The sequence below is a fragment of the Peromyscus californicus genome, unplaced genomic scaffold (genome assembly GCF_007827085.1).
Source record: "Peromyscus californicus insignis strain IS unplaced genomic scaffold, ASM782708v3 Scaffold_7__1_contigs__length_154581171, whole genome shotgun sequence".
Lineage (NCBI taxonomy): Eukaryota > Metazoa > Chordata > Mammalia > Rodentia > Cricetidae > Peromyscus > Peromyscus californicus.
This window is the reverse complement of record NW_026294595.1, coordinates 78,707,534-78,729,686: the sequence shown is the minus strand read 5'-3', so window position 1 is coordinate 78,729,686 and position 22,153 is coordinate 78,707,534. Positions and strand designations below refer to the sequence as shown.

At 44.2% G+C, this 22,153-nt stretch overlaps 2 protein-coding genes across 2 annotated transcripts in view; both read left to right on the top strand.

Moving 5' to 3' along the window:
* Positions 1-3,768, top strand: part of Caprin1 (cell cycle associated protein 1) — a 37,414-nt gene extending 33,646 nt beyond the window's left edge. Inside the window, exons 18-19 of the mRNA XM_052725673.1 lie at positions 329-392; positions 1,925-3,768. Of these exons, the coding sequence (XP_052581633.1) occupies positions 329-392; positions 1,925-1,989 (129 nt within the window). The 3' untranslated portion in view covers positions 1,990-3,768. The remainder of the gene's footprint in view (positions 1-328; positions 393-1,924) is intronic.
* Positions 3,769-7,799: 4,031 nt separating this feature from the next.
* The window catches only part of Nat10 (N-acetyltransferase 10), a 44,060-nt gene continuing 29,706 nt past the window's right edge, over positions 7,800-22,153 (top strand). The window contains exons 1-6 of the mRNA XM_052725671.1: positions 7,800-7,994; positions 11,561-11,683; positions 12,229-12,320; positions 16,677-16,848; positions 18,310-18,432; positions 20,699-20,760. Of these exons, the coding sequence (XP_052581631.1) occupies positions 11,576-11,683; positions 12,229-12,320; positions 16,677-16,848; positions 18,310-18,432; positions 20,699-20,760 (557 nt within the window). The 5' untranslated portion in view covers positions 7,800-7,994; positions 11,561-11,575. The remainder of the gene's footprint in view (positions 7,995-11,560; positions 11,684-12,228; positions 12,321-16,676; positions 16,849-18,309; positions 18,433-20,698; positions 20,761-22,153) is intronic.

Below are 22,153 nucleotides of genomic sequence, written 5' to 3'. Positions count from 1 at the left end.
AACATAGGGTGAAGCTCAGTGATTAAGTGATTTGGGGTTAATTTTGTGGTGTCCAATATACTTTGTTATAATAATGATGGCTTTGGTTTATTTTTTTTTAAAACACTCATCTATAACCACCTAATGTAGTTTGCTAAAAGTGGTTTCAATATGGAACTATATGTAAACATTCTTGAGTTTAATGGAAGCACAGTAAGAATAGAGTAACTTAGCTGTAGTCCACTGATGTCTAGAAGGAGTTACGTATTCTGCTAGTGTTAAGCGCTAAGACTAGGTATAGGTTTACAGAATTACTTTCCTTTTCAGTACTAACTAGCTTGTCTTTTAGGATGGATATCAGCAGAATTTCAAGCGAGGCTCTGGGCAGAGTGGACCACGGGGAGCCCCACGAGGTAATATTTTGTGGTGGTGATCCTAGCTCCTATGTGGAGCTTCTGTTCTGGCCTTGGAAGAGCTGTTCATAGTCTGCATGTAGGTTATATGTTAGGAGTGCATTTATCTTTTCCAGACTTGTTGCTAAAGATTAAATGAAATGCTCTGTTTCTAAAATTTCATCTTGAATCCAAATTTTAATTTTTGAATGACTTTCCCTGTTATTGTCTTGAAAATCAGAACATTTTCTCTGCCTCAGAAAAGTGTTTTTCCAACTGGAAATTTATTTTTCAGGTCTTAAAACCTGCTAAATGTTTTTAGGAAGTACTTACTGAAAATTTTTGTAAGACATTTTTGGAACGAGATTGAACATTTATATAAATTTATTACCCTCTTTGATTTTTGAAACATGCATATTATATTTTAGGCTCAGAAGCCCTTTAATGGCCAGATAAGCCACAGGTACATCTAGAGAACCATTTAGAAGTGACAGACTAACTGTAATTTGAATACTTTTAGAAACAGTGTTAGCGATCTAAATATCAAATGTATTTCTGATAGAACTCCCAAATTCTTAGCAACTTAATTGCATTGGAATTAAACATGAGAAGTTTAGAGTCTTTTGTTTCATTTGTCTTTCAAGTAATGGAAAATAATTTCTCACATGGAGAGAAAGTTAATCTGTTGAACAATTAATTATAGGCAGCATTTCATGTAATCTGAAGTTCTAAATGGTTCTCTGATTAAAGGAGGTTAAAGAATTAGGTTTCTAACAGTTTATTGACTGGCCATGACATGTATAAAATGTATATTAAGGAAGAATTATAAAGTACTTTAATTTGAATGCTAGTGGCAATTGACCGTTAAGGCAGTTCTTTTAAAAAGGTTAACAGGTCATCTGGGAAATACTGACTTGAAGTATCAAAGGTATTTGCATGTGAATGTGGGTTATGTTCTTCTATCCCACCTTGTAGCATATTCTATGAAAGTTGAGTTAACTGATAGATAAATATGTTTTAACAGCATGTAAAAAGTTATTTTACCTGTTATAAGTCAATATACAACTTTGAATGTTATGTAGTTTCTTTTTAACAGTTTAGGTAAAAAGGTCTGTTTTCATTCTGGTGCTTTTATTAATTTTGATAGTATGATGTTACTTACTATTGAAATGTAAGCTAGCGTGTACATTAGAATGTAAGCTCCATGAGAGCAGGTACCTTGTCTGTCTTCACTGCTGTATCTATTCCCAACGCCTCATGACAGTGCCTGGCACATAGTAGGCACTCAATAAATACTTGTTGAATGAATGAATGAATGAGTACTGGTGGAATACTCCATTAGCTCTACTCTTCTTTTAGCTAGAGAACATGAGCAAATATGCGAAAGACAACTTCCAGGACAGGTGAAACTTGAACACTGAAGAATTGGCCTCTTAAGCCTAATAGTGTGCTGACAAGCTGCCCACATGCTTCTTGACTTCAGATGAAAGTCTGCTTGAAGGCAAAACAAATAATACTTGAAAGAAAAATCAAATGCCATTTTTGTCTTCTAGGTCGTGGAGGGCCCCCAAGACCCAACAGAGGGATGCCGCAAATGAACACTCAGCAAGTGAATTAATGTGATTCACAGGATTATGTTTAATCGCCAAAAACACACTGGCCAGTGTACTATAATATGTTACCAGAAGAGTTATTATCTATTTGTTCTCCCTTTCAGGAATCTTATTGTAAAGGGACTGTTCATCCCATAAAGACAGGACTACAATTGTCAGCTTTATATTACCTGGATATGGAAGGAAACAATTTTTACTCTGCATGTTCTGTCCTAAGCGTCATCTTGAGCCTTGCACACGATACTCAGATTCCTCACCCTTGCTTAGGAGTAAAACATTATATACTTATGGGGTGATAATATCTCCACAGTTATTTGAAGTGGCTTAGAAAAAAAAGCAAGTTTGACTTTTTGATATTGGATAAAATCTACAATCAGCCCTAGAATTATTCAGTGGTAATTGACAAAGCATTTTCCTTGAGAGGAAGATGGAAGGAGTGGAGTGTGGTTTGGCGAAACAACTACATTTCACAGCTTTTCCTGTTAATTTGGAGCACCGACTGATTAGAAGCATACCAAATTATGCATGGGTCCTTAATCACACAAGTGAGGCTGGCCACCAGCCTTGGCATAGCACTAGTCATCTGGCCAAACAACTGTGATTAAAAACACATGTAAATTGCTTTTTAGTAGTGAATATGGTGTAAGACAAAGCCAAAATGCAAATTAGGCTTTGATTGGCTCTTCTAGAAAAATATGCAACAAATACGGGGTATGATCTGGATGGGTTGCTTCTGTACTCAATGTGAACTATTTAGATCCTTTCAAACACTTAACAGTTACTCTGAAACAGTGACTTACATGAGGATTGGTACTGTTTGTCATTCCTCACGATAATGTGCATTGTCATCACTAATCCTTGGATCTTGCTGTATTGTTATCTAAATTGGTGTAGGTACTGATGAAAATCTCTAATGGATGGATAATCATAACACTTTTGGTCACATGTTTTTCTCCTGCAGCCTGAAAGTTCTTGAAAAAGATCAAATGCCTGCTGCTACCACCCTTTTAAAATTGCTATCTTTTGAAAAGCACCAGTATATGTTTTAGATCGATTTCCCTGTTTGAGGGAAATGACAGACAGTAGTTTCAGTTCTGATGGTATAAGCAAAACAAATAAAACATGTTTCTAAAAGTTGTATCTTGAAACACTGGTGTTCAACAGCTAGCAGCTAAACTGATTCACCCCATCCATTGTTAGTGTCACAGACTTTGTGGTTATGTCTAGCAGCTGTTTTTGAAGGAGTTTTACTTATCTTTTGTCTGATTTAATTCTCCTTTTCTTGTGGAGACATTTATGTTCAAAGTGTTGATTCCTTGCCTTAGATGCATAGGGAGAGTATACAGTTTGGAGATGGAAGGTTTAGCTGTGACTTAGCCATATGTTCTGTGTTGGAATTTGTGCTAGCAGGTTGAGCACTAGTCTGTGTGCCTATGAACTTAATGCTGCTTGTTGTCCCATTCCATTTTCCTCCATGGAGAATTAATTCCTCTTGTTAAACAAAGGCTACTAAGTTAATGTTATTTTCTGTATAGAATTAAATTTTACTTTCAGCCTTTAGCAAACATTTTTCCCAGCAGGTAATCAGCTACTCAAAAGCAAAACGAAATTCTCAGATATTCATCATTAGACAACTGGAGTTTTTGCTGGTTTTATTTTATTGCCTACTAAAAATGGTTAGGCTATCATCGAACATTCCACATTTCAAAAGTTTTGTAGGGTGGTGGATAATGGGGAAGCGTCAATGTTTATTTTAAAATAAATAAAATAAATTCTCGACTTTCCTCATGTGTGGTTGTGGTACATCATATTGGAAGGGTTATCTGTTTACTTTTGCCAAGAGTATTTTGTCAGCACCTCCCCTTGTGTGCTTTAAATGACATCTGCCTGGGATGTACCACAACCATATGTTAGCTGTATTTTAGTGGGATGCTTAAAACATTCGTGGTTTATTGGATAATCACTAGATGGTGTATGCTTTTGAAGTACTATAGAGAACTAAATTTGCTATATGTCTATAAAATAATTTCATGATATTCAGACATCAGAATCAATGTAAAATAAGTTCTTTAGTATTGAATTTGCGTTCTGAGGTGAATGTGGAGAATAGCTTCTACACATAGTGTAGGGCAGAATGTGTACCATGTGTTCGTAGTTTGACTTCTATATTTTCTAAGAGTTGCTTATTCATTTCAAGAGCACCATATAATTAGATGTTATTCTACCATTACTGGTTAAATATGTAAAACTTTTTTTTTTTTTTTTTTTTTCTCGAGGCAGGGTTTCTCTGTGTAGCTTTGTGCCTTTCCTGGAACTCACTTGGTAGTCCAGGCTGGCCTCGAATTCACAGAGATCCGCCTGGCTCTGCCTCCCGAGTGCTGGGATTAAAGGCGTGCACCACCACCGCCCGGCTGTAAAACTTTTTTTAATGTCTCAATTTAGACTTTTTTTCTTAAGGAATGCCTCACTAGACAGAACTACTAAAGTAGTTCCATTAAGGCCTGAGTTCTGGTACTCAGTATCTTGTATAATATGCAGAAGACCTTTTGTTTGGTCAAATCTGTATTTTAGTAGAGTACAGGGAAATGATTGTCACATTCTCAGTATAGTAAGAATATGAAAGATCTTGTACATGCACAATTACCAGTATGTATATATACTACATGTATGATGAAAATGCCTCCCCCCCCCCCCCCACACACACACACAAGAACTTTGTTAAAGGTAGCAAGTCATTTGTTATTTTTTGGTTGGGGCTATTTTATTACCAGGCCCTAAATATTCCTAAAAAAGAGTTTTTCCTTCTCTCTTCTTTTGATCATTATATCTTGATATTAAAACACACGACCTTCCAATGATTGTAGTAAATTAACTTCTCTATAGTTCTTTTGTCTCCATATATATGTACATATACATATATATGCACTCATACAATGCTATTGTATAGAGACTTCAAAGAGACATGAGAATGTATGCTTATTCTCAGGTTCATTCACTAAGGTGCTTAGCTGACAACCAATTTATAAGTGCAGAATATAGTTGAGCAGCTTCTTATGTGTGCCAGGCAATTTGTATTGTTCGTTATATTTTTGGTGGTACATCTAATTAAGGGAAATGGGGTATAGATATGACTGAATTCATACCCTTCATTTCAACCTTAAGCTTCTCAATCTGTATCCTACTTGAGTTATTAAGTACTCTTAGTTTTATTGAGTATAAGTTATATTTCAATCAGTACTGCCCTTAATGTCCCCTTTATGGAGTTAATGGAATAGAAAGCTAGAAAAATCAAATCAGGCTTTTCCTTTACTATTTTGAATTATAAACATCCTTGAAAAGACTAGCGAATGTTTTAAATTTCATTAGTAAAGCCTGTGAGTTGCATACATCCTAAGGAAAAACTCCTTAAATGCTCCTTGTGGGAGAAGAGGAGACCCTGATCTGGTCTTTCAAGAAAAAGGCTAGACTACTGTATGATTTCCATTATACATAATAAGCTATTCTGAAGCTTACCAGTTTTCCTGCCGCTGCCTTGGTCCTTCACTGTTGACATTGGAAGAAGCAGTTTCTCAGATCCACTTCTAGTCAGGTTTTGGTATATTTGTAAGTTAATTTCCTGTGAGTACTGTATTTCTTTAAGGAGACAACTTGAACTTTATTAGCACTTTTGGGTATTCTTTGCCCGGCATTATTTATGGCCAGTGTTCAATTAGTGGTGGCAAAAAGAACCAATCAGGACACTGATGGAGTGGGCCAAATGTGTGTGGTAAGTGACATGATTCAACTATGGTTAATGATAATAAACCTGGTGTGACCTAGTCAGTGTGATAAGGTGAGACTTCATTGAAAGAGATAATTGGACTAAGATATATGGATGGGGAATGGTAAACTGGACAAAAGAAGCAAAGAGGCCCATGCTTCAGTGACTGCTGTTTGGTTTAAGCTTTAGCAAGATCTGGCTGGGGAAACTCGTAAGGGCAGTTTTTCTTTTATGTTCAGTTTTTGTCTCTTAACATTTGGAAGCTATTGAAGATTTTCAAATGGTGTATGTATTGTTTGGGGGTTGGGACAGTGGGCCATCCAATAAAACTGCCATTTAAAAGACCCTCACTGCAGTGTTGAAAACCAAAGTTTATGGGTCAATGGAATCTATCTAGAAGGTACATTTCATTCTTTGCAGCAAAGATGGCAGTGGTGAGGGGCTAACAGATTCCCTGTCTCCACTGAGTATCCTTGATTAATAGGCTGCATCTCTGTTATACTTACAAAAGTGACCTAATCCAGTTCACTGTTCTATCATTAGTTCTTTTTAGTTAAGTTTGTCTAGAAATATATAAGTCCCAAGCTCCTCAAACTCAAAACTCATACTTGATATTGTGAGAGATAGTAGGTTGGTGACATGGCTCATCGGGTAAGGGTGCTTGTAGCCAAGCCTGACCAGAGTTTTTGACTCCTGGGATCCACCTGGTCGAAGGAGAATCATCTTCCAAAAATTACCCTCTCACCTCCCCAGGAGTGTAATGCCATGCTCATACCCATCCTCTCTCAATAGACATTTAAGATTTTTGGTTGTCTTAGATATTCCAAACTGGCCTAGTACTCTGCCGGCTGTTTTGTCCAACCACTTGATAGGGGGCAATAAATTGAATGCAATATTTGATGTCTTTATACAGTCCTTAAGTAAAATCACATGGTTCCCCAGCTTGGCACTGTGGCCACTCTTCACTTGCCTCACTCCTTTACATTCTAGACCAGAAATGTACAATATTCTATGGCAGTTCTCCCTGTTTGTACTCTCACATGGTGGTGTCATAGATTTTGCAGTGACTAGGAGTCAAGCTCATCATTTTTGTCCTCAAAATTCCAGTGGGTCTCCCCCACCCCATTAAAACTGAAATCCTGTAATCCAGTCCACTTATGTAGCATTACGTAGCCTAAGATTTACCCAACTTGCTATTTTAAAGTTGAACATTGTCAAGTATCATTTCAGAAGTTTGGGTATTGCTGTGTCCACTTTGACAGGACTTCTCTGCCCGTATATACGGTACTGCTAGTTTTATTTTCTTAAGCTCATTTAGAACTTAAGTATTAAAGCTAGGGCCATTTGGTGACTATCAACATACTATTACTCGGCATCGTAAAGTTTTGTTAAATGAATTAATGTATAAATTGATTTTAAAATTGGAAGTGCTTAAATTTGGGGAAGGAATTCAGTTTTGTACACCAGAGCTTATGCTGTCCAAGAGTATGGGGCGTTAACGTGTGCTGTGCCCAGAAGGTGGACTCCAGGGAAGGTAACTCAATAGAGCCCCTATGTTGGGTTTTCGGGACACTTCACATGGTACGGGTCTGAGAAGAACACCGGCCACGGTTGTGGGTACAGTCTACATAAACCCGGGCTCCCCCCCCCCACCCCCACCCCGTCTGCTGCGGGTTGCAGGGTTCGGCGAGATGAATAAAGAAGCTACTGGCCTAGTTTCATGTCATTAAAAGTTGCGGGGGGCGGGGTCGATGAAACTGCACCCACGCTTGGAACATCTGTCTCGTACTCGGGCTACAGTGGCGCTCTTTATTACTGGTGCAGCAGATGATTTCGGATACCAGTGTCCAACGCCTGTCGGGGGTGCCCGGATATCCAAACGGTTTATTTCCGCCCGCCATAACTAGGCTATAGTGTCAGATGCAAATGGTACACGGCTTGACTGCAATGGCGAGCGGCAGCTAGTGCGCAGCCGTAGTAGACACCTGCGTTATGGGCCTTGCGTCACGTTGGCGTCATCACCAAGCGCCGAAGCAAGGGAAGGTCCCATCGCGCTAGTGGCCCCACCCCCGTTGAGCGCTTGCGCACGTGTTGTCGGCAGCCTAAGTGTCCACACTCACTGGCGGCTCCTGGCGTGCTCAGCTGGCTGGCGGCGATTTCTTCGCAAACGCGCAGGTCTCCGGAGCAGCTCGGTGCCCTCACCTACTTCCGTTGTGCGGCTGGCTGGGGTCCGGCGGACTCCGGACGCAGGTACTCTGTGGAAAGGTTTGGTCGGATGTTGAGGTGTGTGGCGGTGTCCTTTCCCTTTGGCGCGAGGACCAAAGCCCCTGTCCGGGCTGGTGCCGGGATCTTCCGACTGCCTCTCTTCTGGACGCCCAGCAGACAGACTCTCCCGGTCTTGGATACGCAAACACTCTTTGGGGCTGGTTTCTTGAGCGCTTTCGGGGGTGCATGGCTCTTTTCCACACTCAGGGACCTCTAACTGGGAGGGTAGAGAGTGGGTAGGTTTCAAAGCCGCTTTCCGAGAAGCTTTCTCCTGGTAGCAGTGGTCGGCTTTGTACTAAGGCTGGTTAATCCCGAATCTTCTGCTCCTAATGGACTGCAGCTTGTCCATTGTTTTATGCTCTATCCAGTTGAGTCTCATTTAGGACATTTGACAGTGCACCGGGTGATGCGTGGCACAGGGTGCTTGGTATTTGTACAGGAATGGATACAGCAGCGATTCATCTAGCTCAGTGGCTCTCAACTTTCCTAATGCTGCGATCCTTGTGGTGCCCCTCAACCATAAAATTATTTTCATTGCCACTTCATAACTGTAATTTTGCTACTGTTATGAATCGTAATGTAAATATCTGATATTTCCAATGTTCTTAGTTGACCCCTGTGAAAAGATCTTTCGACCTTTTGGGGGTCGCGGGTCGCAACCCATAAATTGAGAACTGCTGATCTAGCTGGTCCTGGTGGCCCATGCTTTTAATCCCAGCACTGGACGGGCAGAGGTAAGAGGGAGATCTCTTGAGTTCGAGGCCAGCCTGTTCTACAGAGTGAGTTCCAGGACAACTAAGGCTACACAGAGAAACCCTGTCTCAAACAAACAACAAACAAACAAAACATTAAAAATTAACAAGAACAAAACAAGAAAAAAGAAAGAGACCGATTCATCTTGAGTTTTCTATGTCCAGCATTGCCTTCCTCGTCTATTAGGCCTTTTTTGGCAACAGTGATCTTAGACCATTATCAGATTCCTTACTCTAGCTGTTACTTTTATATCTAATTTTGTCTGTGTAGTTCTACCTCATTTCTTTTTAAAAATACTCTTAGAATTAAAGTTTGTAGTTAAGAGCCTTACCTGGTAATGGTAAACTCCTGGTAAAGGACTCTCCTACTAAAACAAACGATAGACTCTAAAAATTAGGTACCCATTCATTTTTTGTGGGTCTTCACGTGTCTGGCAACATAGAGCTTACAAATTGAACTGGTAACACAAAGGAAGGGGCTCAGGTGGAGTTGGGGAGGCAGTGTGAAGCCCTACTTTTGGGGAGACTTAATTTCCCACAGCTAGGCAAACTGTCCCATGTACACTCCTGGCCCACATGGTGCTTTTTAAAACCACCTGTGTAGCCTTTAGTGTGACTTCTCACCCAAGGAGACACATTGTCTCATAGAAATATGTTTGTTTTCTCTCATTTGATGAATAATGTGAATTTTAATTTTTATTATAATTTGTGTGTGTGTCGTGTTGCATGTCATGGAGTGCCTGTGGAGGTCAGAGAACAATTTTTTTTTTAATGATTTATTTTTATTTCATGTACATTGATATTTTTCCTGCTCATGTGTCTGTGTGAGGGTGTCATATATTCTGGAGTTACAGACAGTTGTGAGCTGTCATGTGGGGACTGGGAATTGAACCTGGGTTTTCTGGAAGAGCAGCCAGTGTTCTTAACCACTGAGCCATCTCTCCAGCCCCCAGAGAACAACTTTTAGGAGTTGGTTCTCTTCCCCTTTTTTTTTGCCGGGGGAGGAGCATTGGTTTTTCGAGACAGGGTTTTTCTGTGTAGCCCTGACTGGCCTCAAACTCACAGAGATCTACCTCCCTCTGCTTCCCAAGTGCTGGCATTAAAGATGTGCTACACCACCACCCAGCAGTTCTTTTCCTTTTACCTTGTGGGTTCTGGAGATCAAATTCAGGTCATCAGGTTTGGCAACAAGCACCTTTCCCTGCTGAGCCATTTTACCACACATGTGAACATCTGTTTTTTTTTAAATACATCCCAACCAAAGCTTCCCTCCCCGCCCCCAACCCTCTCCACTCCTCCTCCACTGTGTCTCTTCAGATACAGACAGGCATCCCGTGGATGTCAACCAGCCATGGTCTATCAAGTTGCAGTGAGGCTAGGCTCCTCCTTTTCTGTTAAGACTGGACGAGGCATTCCGGGAGGAGGAATAGGTTGCAAAAGCAGGCAGCAGGGCAGAGACCGCCCCTGCTCCCACTGTTAGGAGCCCCACAAGAAGACCAAGGTACACAAGTGTAACACATATGCAGAGGACTTTAGTCAGCCCCATGCAGGCCCCCTGGTTGTCAATTCAGTCTCTGTGAGCCCAGGTTAGTTGGTTCTGTGGGTTTTCTTGTGATGTCCTTGACCCCACTGGCTCCTACAATCCTTGGTCCCCCTCTTCTGCAGGATTCCTGGAGCTCCCCCTAGTGTTTGGCTGTGAGTTTCTGCCTCTGTTTCCATCAGTTGCTTGGTAAAGCCTCTCTGGTGACAGTTGGGCTAGGCACCAGTCAGTCCACACATGTGAATTTTAAAGAAACCAAATCATAAAAGACAAAATGTTGGCCGGGTGGTGGTGGCGCACGCCTTTAATCCCAGCACTCGGGAGGCAGAGGCAGGCGGATCTCTGTGAGTTCGAGGCCAGCCTGGGCTACAGAGCGAGTTCCAGGACAGCCTCCAAAGCTACACAGAGAAACCCTGTCTCGAAAAACCAAAAAATAAAATAAAATAAAATCACTATTTAGAAATTACATTTTGTGCTTTACCCTATCTAGTCCTTTTTAGTTTTCTCCCCTCTGTGTGTCATGTACGTGTGTCACACGGTACTTATAGTGTTGGGAATGCTGCTCAGATAGTAGTATGCTTGCTTGCCTAGCATGAACAAGGCCCTGGGTTTGATTCCCAGCATAACATACCATCTTGTGTGATGATGTATGTCTGTACTTTGAGCAGTTGCTTGTAATCCTAGTACTTGGGAAGTGGAGGCAGGAAGATCAAAATTTAGGGTTTTCTTGGGCTATAGTGAACTTAAGGTCAGCCTGGGAAGCATCACACTGTTAAAAAACAAAACCCAGTAGAATAAAAGAGTATATCATACTTTATCTTGCTACTCTTTTGGGTCTATAGAGATACTATTTTATACTTTAATCATTCTTGGTTTTATTTATTTTAAACACATGTCCTGATTCTCTCTCTTCTTTTTCTTTCTTTGTGTTTTTGAGACAGGGTCTCTCTGTGTAGCCCTGGCTGTTGTGGACCTCACTGTGTAAACAAGGCTGGCCTCCAGCTCACAGAGATCAGCCTGCTTCTGCCTCCCCTAATTTTTCTTAAACTCCTTGGTGATATAAAATTCCCATGCTTAGGAACAACGTGTCTCTCAAGCCTTAGTTTCCGGGTTATAAAACTGAGGCCTGTGGAGCTGTTTGAAGATTAAGACTGTAATTAGGATTACAGCTGTGCCCAGCACAACCTCCACAGAAGGCCGGTGCCACTTACTCGGGTGTGGTATTTAGTTCATCTGCGTCGCCTTTCTTTCTGTTTCAGTGACAGTCTTTCACCATGCACCGGAAGAAGGTGGATAACCGAATTCGGATTCTCATTGAGAATGGCGTGGCTGAGCGGCAGAGGTCTCTTTTTGTTGTCGTTGGGGATCGAGGAAAAGATCAGGTAAGACCTGGGAAATGCTTTGTGTCCTGTCCCAAAGTTGGCGGGTTACCTAGGCCATTTGAGGTTTCAGCATATGGTGGCATTAGGACCCCTTGGCTGGTAAAGTGCCTGGTAGGAGCATTCATTCAGTACCTGGAAATGGTAAATTTTTTATATTTAAATTTATGAGCAGATGAACTAATCTTTTTAGAATGCTGAAATGATGGCATGACCTCAAGGTTAAACATATGTAACCTAGCTGGGCGGTGGTGGCGCACGCCTTTAATCCCAGCACTCGGGAGGCAGAGCCAGGCGGATCTTTGTGAGTTCGAGGCCAGCCTGGTCTACAGAGCGAGATCCAGGAAAGGCGCAAAGCTACACAGAGAAACCCTGTCTCGAAAAGCCAAAAAAAAAAAAAGGAAAAAAAAATGTGACCTAGCTTCTGGTTCCTGTCTGGTTATTTCTTGTCTTGTGACCTTGGGTGCTTTCCTTGGCAGGTTAGTTTCTAACTGTTTCTAATGATGTCTTTGACACTGAGCTTCTGTGATGTTTTTCTTTCTTGGCAGGTGGTTATTCTTCATCATATGTTGTCGAAAGCCACTGTGAAGGCTCGGCCCTCAGTCCTGTGGTGTTACAAGAAAGAGCTGGGGTTTAGCAGGTAAGCTTGGCCCTCGGATGTCACATCCACCTTTCAATTCCTGCTTCCTAGGTAAATGCCAGGAGAAACTCAGTGACAATGTTTGAGGATGACTTCTATTGCTCAGGCCAGTATTTGCCTTCAGACAGAAGCCTTTGTACTCCCTCACCTCCCTTCCTGTCTGACTCCGCATCAAGATCATGATCGCGCTGTACTCATAGACATTCCTAGAGATTTGATGCCTAAGGTCACAATGCTTCTCCCTTTCTCCTCTTCAGAGAGCTCCTGAGACCACTTTACTGTTCATTAGACACTTGATTATTTTTACCACCCCACCCTCCTTTTGTGTGTGTGTGTGTGTGGTGCTGGGTATTGACCACAGGACTTCATGCGTGCTCGATGAGTGCTTTACCACAGAGTTACATATCCAGACTCCTCTGATTTTCTGAAGCTGTAATGGTGGTAGTGTCGGAGAGATCATTCATTGGTTAAGAGTACTGGCTGTGCAATCATGAGGACTGTAGTTCAGATCCCAGCAGCCATACCACAAGCCAGGCTTCCTGCAGATGCCTACAGTTCCAGCTCCAAGGAGTCCAGTGCTCTCTGAGCTCCATCCATGCATGCCTGTGTGTATGTATTCACACGGGCACAGGTACAGAGACACATATTGTTGGTTGGTTTTGCTCTTTTGAGGCGCCCACCACCCAGCTCCCAAATAAATCACAAACGGAGGCTTATTCTTAATTATAAATGCCTGGCCTTAGCTTGGCTTGTTTCTTTCCAGCTTTTCTTAAACTAACCAGTCTGTCTTTTGCCTCTGGGCTTTTATATTTCTCTATTTCTGTGTACCTTTCTTTCTTACTCTGTTGCTAGTTGTGTAGCTGGGTGACTGGCCCCGATGTCCTCCTCCCTCTTCTCTCTTTCCTTGATCTTCCTTCGGATTTCTCCTTCTATATATTCTCTCTGCTGCCAGCCTCACCTACCTTTTCTTCTGCCTTGCTGTTGGCATTCAGTTCTTTATTAGACCACCAGATGTTTTAGATAGGCAAAGCAACACAGCTTCGCAGAGTTAAACAAATGCGACATAAACAAAAGTAACACACCTTAAAATAATTTCCCAACACACACACACACACACACACACACACACACACACACACACCCCACACACACACACACACCTCTCACAAAAACACAAATACAGATCTTTAAAGAAGACTTGTAGGGGACCCTCAAAGCAAACACATGTGGGTACCTTGGGACTGCTTGGAAATAGAAAGGATGATTCAGGGCCTAAGGGGTTAAGTTTTCAGTTCGGCTTAGGGGTAAGTAATCTGGAGCCAGAGTGCATCTGTTTCTTGTCTTGATCATCTCTCATCTCTGTAAATGTGTTCTGTGCTTCCTCTTGGTAAACTAGGTCTGTGTGTCTCCCTGGCAGAAACTTACATTGAGTTTTATGTCTAAGGCCAGCTGTATGGAAGTCAGGCTTTCTCCCCAAATTCTTGTCAAAAGATGCTTCCAAATGGGGCATCACATAGTAATATGGTTAGTCATGCGGTAGAAACCTGGCAGTTCTCCTCTAACTCTGAGGGAGTTTGAGATATAGTGGGCAATACACTTTGGCAGATAACCCGTTCTGTGGTCCCCTGAGGTACCTTCTTTCCTGGCTCCCGTGTACTTACTCAGCCCACTGCTGATGTGGTCACTTTCCCCACCCTAGCTACCTAGCTCATGTGATTCTCTTGACAGGCCTCATTTGCCTTGTTAGCCCCACATGTGCTCAGCTCTGTTCGCTCTCAGGCCCCAGCTCTGTCCTGACTTCCCACACTGCGGCAGGTCTCCCTGCTGGTGCCTAGGCTGAGGCTGGTATTTCCACCCTGACGTCAGCTGCTCAGACCCCTTGTTCTCTGTGTCTGCACCCTCCTTGAAGCTTTCTCTAAGCTTTTTTCTTTTCTTTTCTTTTTCTTTTTTTTTTTGGTTTTTCGAGACAGGGTTTCTCTGTGTAGCCCTGACTGTCCTGGAACTCACTCTGTAGCCCAGGCTGGCCTCGAACTCACAGAGATCCGCCTGGCTCTGCCTCCCGGGTGCTGGGATTAAAGGCGTGCGCCACCACCGCCCGGCCTTCTCCAGCTCTTCTTAATCAGACCTTCCTCTGTGGTCTGCAGTGTGCATTGATGACTTTTTTTCCCTGTCTAGGCGATAAGCTTGTTGTGTTAGATGTTTTCTCTCATTATCTTTCTATTTTCTCATTTAAAGTTGTATTGTGTGTTTGAGTGTGTGTGGTAAGGGGAGAGGGAGAGAGGGGGTGTGTGGGCATGCAGTGCCACAGCATGCACAGATGACATCCTTCAGGAGTTGGTTATCTCCTTCACTGTGGAGTCTCTTAAGCCCCTCCACATGAAGCAGCAGCTGCTCTTGAGCGCCGAGCCATCTTTCAGGCCCTCCCATGCATTTTTAAAAGATTGATAAGATTTTGACTTTGTGCGCTCTCTGTCTCTCTCTCTCTCTCTCCCCTTTTCGAACAGGGTTTCCCTGTGTAGTCCTGGCTATCCTGGACCTCACTCTGTAGATCAAGCTGGCCCTGAACTCACAGAGATCTACCTGCTTTGCATGTGCTGGGATTAAAGGTGTGCGTCACCACTGCCTGACTCTGGTTGGTTGGTTGGCTGGTTTGTTTGTTTGTTTGTTTGGTAAATAAGAGATTGGAATCAGCTCTCGGTATTCTGGGCAGATTTTCTTTTCAAATTTAACCCGCCTGGTTTCACTTTTTTAAAATTGCTATGTGGCCACAGTCTTGGCAGTAGTGGTTCTTGTGTGTAACACCAGCCCTCAGGAGGCTAGGATGGGAGGATTGCCAGGAATTCAGGTGGTACAGAGTTGAGACACTGTCTCAGAAAGTGAAGGAGGGTGGGGAATCTGTCCGTCCCTCTTCTAGCTCTTCCAGCCTACCCCCAGTCTTGACTTTCACATCACCTTGAAAGAGAACGGCTTAGGGAAGGAGCCAGAAGCACCAGTGGTGATCACCTTGTCCATGGGCCTCAGTTCACGTGGCAAGTAAAGGCCCACAAGGGAACACCTTAGTTCTAGCTAGTAAGTTTGAAAACAGTGGTTCAGCTGTCTTCAGCTAGGGCTGAGGGGATAGTTCAGTTGGTAAAGGGTTTGCCTTGTGAGCATGAGGACCTGAGTTTGAGTCCACAGAACCTGTTTACATTATAAAAAGCCAGAGCCAGGCAGTGGTGGTGCGCTCGGGAGGCCAGCCTGGGCGACAGAGTGAGCTCCAGGACAGGCACCAGAGCTACAGAGAGACCCAGTCCAGAAAAACCAAACAAAAACAAAAACAAAAAACTAAAACAAACAAAACAAAACTCGGGCTTAGTGGTGTATACTTGTAATCCCTGTGCTGAGGAAGGTAGACACGGGTGGATCTCTGGTGCTGGATGGCCAGCCTAGCTTACTAGATTAGGTCAGCAAGGGAAGAAGCTATAAGATTGTCGTCAGCTAGAGGCCACCACCATTCTGAAAGTCTCTTGGGTTGTCTTATATAGGACTGATGGAGAGATGGTTCAGTGGTTGAAAGAACCACGATTTCCAGCACACACATGACACTGCACATGCATGGTGCATGGATATACAAGCCGGCAAACGCCCATACACATAAAAATTAATCTTGGGAAATTTAAATGAAGGACAGGTAATTTCTCAGGGCTATCTAGGTCCTGTCTCAATCCTTCTTCTGTCTTTTCCTTAGAGAAACACTATCCTTGAGACGTGACCCACACTGTGGACAAAGAAGTGAAGGATTTGTCTAGGAAACATGAGTGTTGTAACCTGCTAGCTTCCCATCTTTCCCAGGCCCTATGGGGAGCAGCACAGTTAGTGGAAACATTGGTTTCAGACTTAAGGTAATGAGGCATCTAGGTTTGGTTTTAAGCTTCAGTTGTGGCCAAATATTAGACGTTGCTGCTCCTGTGCCATCTTTTATAACAAATAGTGGGGTAGTTCACATATACTCCAAAGTGTGTGTTCACGTGCCTGTGCGTGTACGCGTGTTATGTATGCCACTGTGTGTATGTGGAGGTCAAAGGACAGCTTAGTTGAGCTGGTTCCCACTTTTCCCTGGGTTATAGGGATTGGACTTGGGTTGTTAGGCTTGTTTGGCAATCGCCCGCTGAGCTATCCTGTCAGCCTGCAAAGTCTGTCTTGACCAGGACATCCCAGTGAACCTCCATTTCCCTTCCCCCTTAAAGTGAAGGAGGCGGGCTGCCGTGCTCACCGCTTCTCCTTTTCACGAGCCCTGCAGGGCTGAGAGGACCAATGAGCCTCTCTTGCCTTTTCTGCCCCTGGTTAATTGCCTTTCTTGGGATGGTGGTATTACAGTCACCGGAAGAAGAGAATGCGGCAGCTACAGAAGAAAATAAAAAGCGGGACCTTGAACATAAAGCAAGATGACCCCTTTGAGCTCTTCGTAGCAGCCACAAACATTCGCTATTGCTACTACAATGAAACTCACAAGATCCTGGGGAATACCTTCGGCATGTGTGTCCTCCAGGTGGGTGGCTTCTTCCAGCCTGGCACTTCAGGGCGTGGGCCAGGGGGCTTAGGCTGCTTGCTTCCCCACTGAGAACAGGTACAGTAAGGAGAGAAGGTTCACATGTAAGCATTACACCTAAGCATTATTACCGGTAGACTTGGCCACTTTTAAAAGGAAACTGGGTTCCTTGCCTTATGTAAAAAGAATTTTCATCCAGGCAGTGGCACACCCCTTTAATCCCAGCACTTGGGAGGCAGAGGCAGGCGGATCTCTGTGAGTTCGAGGCCAGCCTGGTCTACAGCGCGAGATCCAGGACAGGCACCAAACTACACAGAGAAACCCTGTCTCGAAAAACAAAACCCCAAAAAAGGATTTTCTGCACCTGAGTGGAGGCAGCAGCAGGAGAGTGCTGCATCATCTGAGATGCTTCCTACCTGCTGCGCTGGTCAGTAAGTTCTGGGCCAGTGGGGCACACTGAGGCAGGAGACCTGCGAGTTTGAGGCCAGCCTGGCCTTCACCATGTGGTCCTGTCTCCTAAAAGGAAACCAACAGCAGTCCACGAGCAGTGTGGACTTGAAGTCACCCTAGAATCCAGGTCCTTGTGGAACTGAGACCCTAGCCTGGTCCCAGTCACGCAGCCTGGACCTGCTTATTACTCACACCTCCTGAATTGCAAAAGCCCACTCCCCGCCCCCATTCTGGCCCTTAGGAACCGCATCCTTCCCCTTAGCAAGCTTGGTGAGGCTCTCCACTGGTATTTGTCTTCTTGCCAGACAAGGTAATCAAACATGTTTCTTAGTTCAGGTGGTTGTTATATGGTATTTGACTTTATTTGATGTCTGTGATACACCTTTTAGGCCCCAGCCCATGACAAAATGTCTGTACAAATCCATACGTTTATTTACATAAGTACTATGACCATAATTATGTAAATTTGAAAACAGCTCACAAAATGTAAGTTAAAAGTGAGAATGGGAACTCAAGAATCGGAGTTCTTAGGGTTTTCTTCTGCATCTCTAGTGAGTTGTCTCAGCAAGGCTGGCTTCCAGCCTACCTGGCGAGCCTGAAAGTATTCCCACCTCTGACTTTTTTCTGGTCTCAGTGTTCTGCACCAGCCATTATCAGGCACCAGAATACTCGTTCCTTTGGGCAGTAGTGCCCCCGTGTGGTGAAGTTTAGTTTTTTCAGCTTGTCTATAAACTGTCCTGAAAAGGAAAGATGCTTCTGAAATTAGATGTGAGTCAGTGAACTTTGGTAGACTTGCTTCCAAATAGTTTATTAGATTGTAATCCCCAGTCCTCCTGAACTCGGATGGGCCGTCTCCTGTGGTCCCTTTGTTCGCTGGTGGGAAGGTGGGAGAGGTGAGGTTTGGGGCTTGTGCTCTGAAGCCCTCGTTGCTGTACCACTGTCCCTTAGTTAGGCCGTCGGGAAGGGCTGCTTGTGCCATTAGCCCTTCCTAAGGTCTCTGGTTCCTTCTAGGATTTTGAAGCCTTAACTCCGAACTTGCTGGCCAGAACTGTAGAAACAGTAGAAGGTGGTGGGCTGGTGGTCATCCTCTTACGGACCATGAACTCGCTGAAGCAGCTGTACACAATGACCATGGTAAGAGTGCTTCCGGCCGGACTCAGTCCAGACGGCTGCCTTCGCTGTGGGGTGTGGGCACCGTCAGCGAGTGCTCTCTCTGCACAGCGGCCATGTTGGCTTCACCACCCTCACTGCAGAGGACCTTCTGCTCATGTGAGGAGTCTCCGAAGGTCACGGTTCTCTTCAGACAGGTCCAGTTCCACACTGGGGAGATTGAGGCGCAGTGCAGCCTTTTGCTTGTTTTTGTTTTGTGATACAGGCTCTCACTTTCCAGTCAGGACTGGTCTTGAACCCTTGATCCTCTTGCCCCGGCCCCACCTAGTGCTGGAATTGTAGGTGTGTACTTCCATGGGCCTGGGCCTGACTTGGTGTCTTGTATAGAGGGACTATAGGCAGATCTCCTCACCGGCACTCTTTGAGGGAAAACACAGTAATAGTTCTACTTCAGTCTGGCAAGAATTTCAACTATGGGCAGAGGTAGTGCCCCTCTCAGACGGGACACCGAGGACATGGTAAGAATGGGGTTGTCTTGCCAGGCCAGTGTCCTGAGAGCCAAATTTAAAGTTATCCCCAGGGGCTCTGGGATGGCTCTGCAATCGGCCCTGGCCTCCGATGAGCCGTTTTTCTGGTGAGATAGACTTCCTGCGATTTTGAGGCTGTGTTCTGTCACTCCTGCACCCACCCTCAATTGTCACTAAAGCCCCTCTGATACCTTCAGACATACCCCAGGGCCTTTGCACTTAATATCCCTTCTGGAATGTGCCTCCCTTGAATATCTGCGTGAGAATGACCTCAACTCTTTATCTTGTTTCCTTCTCCAGGAGATGGGATTACAGGTGTGGCCCCTTGACGGGCCACCATCGCCTTTTCAGACTAGGCAGTTCCATCTGTCACTCCTTTATCTGCAGTGTTGTCTTAGTCACTGTTTTATTGCTGTGAGGAGATGCCATGACCAAGGCAACTCTTATAAAGGAAAGAATTTAATTGGGGGGCTTGCTCACAGTTTCAGAGGTTAGTCCATTATCATGGTGGAGACATGCCAGCATGCCAGCATGGCTGTGTGCCTGGTTCTGGAGAAGTAGCTGGGAGCTGTAAGCATCCTGATCCATAGACAGAGAGAGAGGCTGGGCCTGGTGTGGCCTTTTGAAACCTCCAAACCCACTCCTGGTGATGTGCTTCCTCCAACAAGACCACACCTCCTAATCCTTCTCAAATAGTGTCACTGCCTGATAACTACTGTCCTAGTCAGGCTTATTGTTGCTGTGATGAAACACCGTGACCAAAAGCAAGTGGGGAAGGAAAGGGTTTATTTGGCTTACACTTCATATCCCTATTCATCAAAGGAAGTCATGTCAGGAGCTCAATATAGGGCAGGAACCTGCAGAGGCCATGGAGGAGTGCTGCTTACTGGCTTGTTCCACATGGCTTGTTCAGCCTGCTTTTTTATAGAACCCAGGACCACCATCCCAGGGGTGACTATACCCACAGTGGGTTGAGCTCTCCCACAAATGCCCTACAGCTTGCCTACAGCCCCATCTTATTGAGACATTTTTTTAGCTGAGGCTTCCACCTCTGAATACTCTAGCCTGTGTCAAGTTGACATAAAACTAGCCAGGATAACTAAGCATTCAAATATATTGGCCTCTGGGGGCTATTCTTACTCAAATCACCACAATTGTGTTTCTTCAAAGCACTTGTCAGCTCCCTTACATTGTTTATATTTTGTCTGTCCTCTGTTAGTTCTGGGCTTGGGGAGAGCAGGGGCTCAGCTGTGTTCACCTGGCATGTATGAAGCACTCATTAGACATGTGAGTGAATGAATGGATGACTTTGTGCCCACATTAGTTTATTTATTCATCCCATCTCTTGGACTTGCTGCTTGCTCATCCATTTTTCTCTTCTCTGAAAGACCTTCCCTGACCACCTTAAGTAAGTGGGTCTCCTCTTTTGCTCTCTCCACACTCTGTTTCATTTGTAACACTTCTTTGTGTGTAGCTGTGAGGTCACATGCTCCATGAGAACAGGATTCTTGTTTACAGCGCACATGTTGTGTATCTGGCACACTAGTTGGCGTGTGCATTTAGCTGAGTTGTGGTGCTGGATGAACTGTGGAAGAGTGATAGGTGAGGGGCAGTGAATGGGATAGCAGTCTTGCATGTGGTGTCTGATGCAGCACAGAGGGAGGAGTTGGTCTTATTCCTCACAGATTTGCCCATGTTGCCTAGAGTAGCGGTTCATGTTGCTTTCGAAGATTTTGTCAATGGATGTTCTCTTGCTTTCTTAGGATGTGCATTCCAGGTACAGGACGGAGGCCCATCAGGACGTGGTGGGAAGATTTAATGAGAGGTAGGTCTACAGGTCAGTTCCTATAGTTGCTGGGAACAGAATGGGAGAAGAAATGTTTCTATCTTGGACCCCAACGAGTTTGCTCTTGTATCAGAGGGGTGTAGTACAGGCTTTCAAAACCAAGTGAGGCTTGTTTTGTTTTGAGACCGGTTTTCACTGTGTCGCTTCGACGAGCCTCAAACTTAAGACTCACCTGCCTCAGCTTCCCAAGTGCTAGAATTACAAGTGTTCATCTAGCTAGCAGTGAGATCCTGCTAGCAGCTATTCCTGTGAAACCAGCTGGCGAAGAGAAAGAGCTGGGACTGTGCTTAACCTTTCTGCTGATCTGACCAGCTTCGTGGCTCTCTCTTCTTTGGCTCTAAGCTTATTCTTCTGTCCAAGGGCTGGTTTGTCTGGAGCAGTACTTCTCAGCCTCTTAATGCTGCGACCCTTTAGTACAGTTCTTTATGTTGTGCTGACTCCAACCATAACATTTCTGTTACTACAGAACTGTAATTTTGCGATTGTTATGAATCATAATGTAAACATCTGGTATTTGCAGTAGTCTTAGGCAACTCCTATGAAAGGGTCATTAGATTCCCAAAAGGGTCATGACCCACTGGTTGAGAGCTGCTAATCTAAATCACTTTCTCAGAAGGCATCTCAGAGAGCACTAGTCCCCCCCCCCCCCCCCGCCCCCTCCCCCGCCCCTTTTTTTTTTGAGGCAGAGTTTCTCTGTGTAGTTTGGCTGTCCTGGAACTCGGTCTATAGACTAGGCTGGCCTCGAACTCACAGAGATCCGTTTGCCTCTGCTGGGACTAAAGGTGTGCGCCACCACTGCCCGGCTAGAACGCTAGTCTTTTAAGAGGGACTTTATGGTATGAGGGTTTTCTGGCCGGTTAAGTGTGGGAACTGTTGTTAATTTTTCCTTTGTGAAGACTGACTGAGGTTTTGGAGCCTCTGAAATGTTTTGCAGCAGCTAGAACAGTTCACAACATGTGGGTCTCGACCCCCACGGAGTCACATATCAGATATCTACGTTATGATTCATAACAGCAGAAAAATCAGTTATGAAGAAGCGATGAAATAACTTTATGGTTGGAGGTCACCACAACATGAGAAACGTGTTTTACTGATCATTTTCCCATGGAGCCTCCTTTTTAAAGGACCTTAGTAGCCAGTGAAACATTTTCAGCCACCAGTTCTCAATCTGTGGGTCATGACCCCTTTGTGGGGGTGGTAGAATGACCCTTTCACAGGGGTGGCCTAAGACCATCGGAAAACACAGATATTTACGTTATGATTCATAACAGCAGCAAAATCACAGTTATGAAGTAGCAATGAAAATAATTTTCTGGTTGGGGTTCACCACATGAGGAACTGTATGAAAGGGTCACAGCATTAGGAAGGTTGA